The following is a 5,301-nucleotide window of genomic DNA, read 5'->3' on the forward strand; positions in this document are numbered from 1 at the left end:
TTTTGCTTAAATCTTAAGGAAAAATTTTGCGTCGTTTTTTGTGTTTTGTCTACCCAACTTTGAAAATACTACGTTTTGAAGTTCAAGTTTTTTTTTAAATCCTAATTAGAAAAAAAAACAACTAGAAATATCTCAGAACGAAACATTTTGTTGTCAATTTTATTCCAATCACAATTATTCTGTTTCATTTAAAAACATTAGACGCGAAAAAAGCTACAAACTCGATCATAAAAAAAACTATTCAGAGCTCATTTTAGATCACACCAACCCATATGACACAGAGCGGTTTGTGTTGTTGTTCTACGTGAACGTGGTGCTGTTTTACTTCACACCTGTGCTGGCTACTTTAATCATGTACTCCCAAATTCTCAGGGAAGTCCGCAAACTAAATGCTGAAATGGAAAAATACTTATTCCATGACCGGCCTCAAAACCAAGGCAATTCGTCCGGAAAATTCGTTGGAGCTAAGTATACAGTGCGATCTTCAGACGACAGCTTGGATCAAAGTGCTTCAACCGTGCTAACGAGAGTTTCCGGTTTCCCAAGTCGATCTGAAAATGCGCAAACATCGGTTCCGCGGATGCAGTTAGTGGGCATGGGTGGCACTACAAAACAAGACAACGGAAATTCCTTTCAAATCCAGAGATTGCGAAAGTTTAAACAGGTAAAAAAACATCACAATAAAAAAAAACATCACAATAAAAAAAACTACTAGTTCAATATCAAGAATATCGGGCGGACACCATAGATGCGTAGATAAACAAGATTCTCCGATCGGGTTCAAGTCAGGAATGAATTCAGAGGGGCATTAGCGGATTTAAGGATTTAGAGAGGGGGCAGGGGCAACGCCACACCCCTCCCCTGAGGAATTCGACCGCCTGTTGACCCAAAGGGTCCCCCCTTTGTACTATTTTGAGATATTCGCTTTTTGCTAGTCTGCAAAACATTATGGCGCCTGAATGCGCCAATATATACTAATTTTTGGAAGGGAGCACCCTAAAAAACGCAATTTTTTGGTCAAAAGCTTCCAAAAAGTGTTTGAAAACACCTTTTTTGGCCTGGTTTTTAAAAAACTTAACTGCGGCGCTTAGAATTTGGTCAAAAAGGTCTTTATAAGGATTTGAGAGAGCTCAGAGAATCAATTTTTTCGACAAAATTTTCGATTTCTTTGAAAATCCGATCCCCTCCTCGGAAAAACCATAGATCCGTGTCTGCAGAATGGGTTTAAATTTAAATTTGGTACACATCCCATTCATAGTTCATAGATGTGACTAGGAATAAGTACACGTGTATACTTCTAGATACGCATGTTGCTTCGTGGTTACTTTAATAGAAGCAACGTTATCTAACCCAGGAACCCTAACGGATCAATTTTATTCAGTTCTTATTTAAAAACAGGACAAACAAAGCTATTTGCAATAAGGTGACCCAGTTTATCTGTTGGCCTTTGTTTTATTTGGGAAAAGTGAGTTGATTTGTGTTCTTAAGAATGGGAAGTGTTTGTGGGTCGTTTCAGATGGTGAATCTGTTTGTGATTCTGCTGGTGTCCTTCTTCGTCCTCATGTCTCCCTTCAGACTCCTCACACTCTTCAGATCCATCACCGAGTGCTCCCTCGGCCAGAGGGTGGAGGGGTGGGAGAGACTCATCCTCGACATCTCACTGCCCCTCTCCTCCGTCGTGTTCGCCGCCAACAGCATCGTCAACCCCATCCTCTTCAACATTCTATCCTCCCGATTCAGGTTCAAACATCTGCATCTAAAAACCATTATTTGGTTTTAGAAAAAAACTACCATTCTCAAATGCATTTGGTAGACATTTTGTTTAGCAGAAATTTTCTATGCAAGTTAAAATCAAATTCAAGAACAACAAATTGCTCTCATGTGACGAGAAAAGGCAAATAACTATAAAAAATACGTAAAATTTTTTTTGGAGGATATCTAGAACTTTTAGTTTTATATGAAAAAAAAATGCTCATCCAACAAGTTCTAAGAAACGAATTTGTATCATTCATTTTCTTTACCAAGATTTCGCAAGCAGTTCTCTTTTACAGCATCGAAAGTTTTTTGACTAGCTATCTTTTTCTAACGTCCCAGTTGCCGCCATTTTGTTTTCTCATGTTAAAAGTCCATGCTGAAACTGATAACACTTTTTTTAATCTAAGTTAGTTTTGCCTTCTGCATAGTTCACGTGAGAGTTTTTCACGGACTAATACTTAGCAAATGGAATCGAAAGTCCAAACCTTATCATTTAGTTTTTCAAGCTTCCCAACCGCTCGAGTTCACAAATTCTTTTGAAAAAATGACTGCTCGTGACAGCATGAAGTAATTTTGCGTCACAAATTGTAACAGCCTTTCAATACTAGACTTTTCTAGACTTTATAAAATCATTGCAGACTTTTGCAGATTTTTAGCACTAATGGACCAAAAATTAAAATTACTTATCAATCCGCCCTCTATATGTACCGGAATGCGGCCTGTATTTAGACAATCGCGTATTCAGACACTGTTTTAACAAATCAGAAACGAGAGAAGGAAGAAATGAATTTCAAATCTTCCTTGTCTCGATTCTGATTAGTTAATGCAGTGTCTGAATACGCTGTTGTCTAAATACTGCTGCGTAACGTTATATACTAAAAATTTTCCAGCCCTACAAGCAAAAGCAATAAATTAGCACGAGAGCATTTTTCTCCATTCTGATTGGTCGAGAAGATCCGCTGGTTGACTTTATTTTACAACCTCGCTCCCTTTCCTGAAAGAGCGATTATTAAGTAGATTAAGTTGTCGAATTTTCGGCCAGTCAGATTGCAGCAAAATTCGAATTTTAAATGCAATGATCAAGTGCTGATTCACGGGGGCTGTCTGAATACGCTGTTGTCTAAATACTGCTACGTAACGTTATATACTAAAAATTTTCCAGCCCTACAAGCAAAAGCAATAAATTAGCACGAGAGCATTTTTCTCCATTCTGATTGGTCGAGAAGATCCGCTGGTTGACTTTATTTTACAACCTCGCTCCCTTTCCTGAAAGAGCGATTGTTAAGTAGATTAAGTTGTCGAATTTTCGGCCAGTCAGATTGCAGCAAAATTCGAATTTTAAATGCAATGATCAAGTGATGATTCACGGGGGCTGTCTGAATACGCTGTTGTCTAAATACTGCTACGTAACCTTATTTACTAAAAATTTCCAGCCCTACAAGCAAAAACAATAAATTAGCACGAGAGCGTTTCGCTCTTTCTGATTGGTCGAGAATACCCGCTGATTTATTTTATTTTACAACCTCTCTCCCTTTCCTGAAAGGGCGATTGTTAAGTAGATTAAGTAGTCGAATTTTCGGCCAATCAGTTTGCAGCAAAACATGAACTTTAAATGCAACGCTCAAGTGCTGATTTACGGGGGCTGTCTGGATACGCTGTTGTCTAAATACTGCTACGTAACCTTATATACTAAAAATTTCCAGCCATACAAGCAAAAGCAATAATTTAGCACGAGAGCATTTTGCTCCATTTTGATTGGTCGAGAAGATCCGCTGATTGACTTTATTTTACAAACTCTCTCTCCCTTTCCTGAAAGGGCGATTGTTAAGTAGATTAAGTTGTCGAATTTTCGGCCAATCAGATTGCAGCAAAATTCGAATTTTAGATGCTACGCTCAAATGCTAATTAACGGGGGCTATTCTTATGCGCGAAGGACTGAATGGGCAAAAAACTCGTGAGCGAATGACCGAAAACAAAATAGCCGAGAGTCAAATTTTAAAAAGAAGCAATTGCCATTCAATTAAATGAAGCAATATTTTACTTCTTTATAACGAAACTCTTGAAATTTAAAATTTGTTCTAATTCGGCGGCGTCAGTGACAATTTGGAAATTTTGCATATTTTGCCGTTTTTATATTCGGCCAAAATCAAAACTCATTCCCTAAAAATGTTTCTTTTCTTTCCAAATTTTAGATTACTGAAATCAGATTGGCTGAATTTTATTTTTGCGCATTCGGTCCTTCGCGTATGAGAGATTCCACCCTATTTCACTGCTTTTATTTATAGGGGTGGCAATTCTTTAGTAGATACCAAAGGGAGGGCGATTGTTAAGTAGATTCATAACTTGATCCAAAACAAGTATTCTGCTTTTATTGATAAATTTTTTTGTTTGCAGACAAAAATCAGCAAGGAAAATAGCGAAAGTGAGCAGGCTGTTCAGAATCTGCATAGACGAAGGAGTCTTGCGGCGTCACAACTCTTGCGAAATTTGACCTCCGACTGAGAAACAGAGGCAAAAGTGCTTGGTTAATAAGACGACAGGCCGCCATTAAGACAACAAAACATTAGGAAAAAAATAAGCGTTAAAAAGTGTAAAATGAGCAGTTCGAATTTAAGCGATTTGAATTTCCCATAAATAAAATGTGGAGAATTGCGTGTAGCGTCGTGTTAAAGTCCTATTAGAAACAGTTGTCGTGTTAACGTTTGTCGTCTCATTTGCCGGCCAAAATAGAAGAAGGTGGCCCTGACACTTCGCAACTGAATAAATTTGATTGAACTTTTGAATGCTGATTAACGTGATAAACGCTAGTCACACAATTCCATAACTATTGTGTATGAAAAAAAGCTTGTTATAGACTTAACCTACTTTTTTGGGAAAACGAAAACATCAAAAAAAATTAATTTTCAAAATCGCATTAAAAATGAAATCAAATTTTCAGTCGCAAAATCAATTCTGTGCCTGTAAAAACAATTTTTAATTAGATTTTGTCCAAAAAATTCAATTGACGTATTTTTTTTGTTTCTTTTTTCGCTATTATGGGCATTTGCAAAATTTTGGGTATTTTGGAAAATTTCCTCCCAGTAATAAAAATGGCAGTTAGTTGCACATAAATGTTGTCGGACGAATCTGCTGATAGATAAATATATAAGCAATAGTTTCAATTTTGAGTAGAAAAAAATATGTTTGTATCATATTTGAAAAACTGCCTTAGGATCAAATTTTCTGGTTTTAAAAAATTGCATCAAATTTTCCGAGGAGCGAGTTAATTTTCTAAAATAATCTTTTTTGCCAAAAATGCTGTTTACGGTGTCGTTTTTGCGTCGGATTTCATCTGAAAAAGTTATTATGGAGCGCTCGGCTTCTAAAACTATTTTATGCCCGAGTTGTGAACAAAAACGAATCCATTAAAGTAGTGCCAAACAGTGCTTTCTGTTTGGAGGGCGAGGGGGGTTGATTAAAACAACCCTAAGTAAAACACTATGATGAAGCATTGGAGTAATATTTTGACATTCAAAGATGACATTGAAATCGAGTTGCTTCAAGAAA

The 5,301-nt window shown here is 36.9% G+C and overlaps 1 protein-coding gene across 1 annotated transcript; it reads left to right on the forward strand.

Moving 5' to 3' along the window:
- The first annotated feature begins 384 nt into the window (after window positions 1–384).
- Window positions 385–4,292, forward strand: LOC134853829 (uncharacterized). The gene is made up of 3 exons (XM_063869747.1): window positions 385–664; window positions 1,517–1,740; window positions 4,150–4,292. Exons 1-3 carry the CDS (start codon window positions 398–400, stop codon window positions 4,244–4,246), a joined length of 588 nt encoding a protein of 195 aa, XP_063725817.1. The 5' UTR covers window positions 385–397; the 3' UTR covers window positions 4,247–4,292.
- The last annotated feature ends 1,009 nt before the right edge of the window (window positions 4,293–5,301 follow it).

The sequence above is a fragment of the Symsagittifera roscoffensis genome, chromosome 9, assembly GCF_963678635.1.
Source record: "Symsagittifera roscoffensis chromosome 9, txSymRosc1.1, whole genome shotgun sequence".
In the NCBI taxonomy this organism is placed as follows: Eukaryota; Metazoa; Xenacoelomorpha; order Acoela; family Convolutidae; genus Symsagittifera; species Symsagittifera roscoffensis.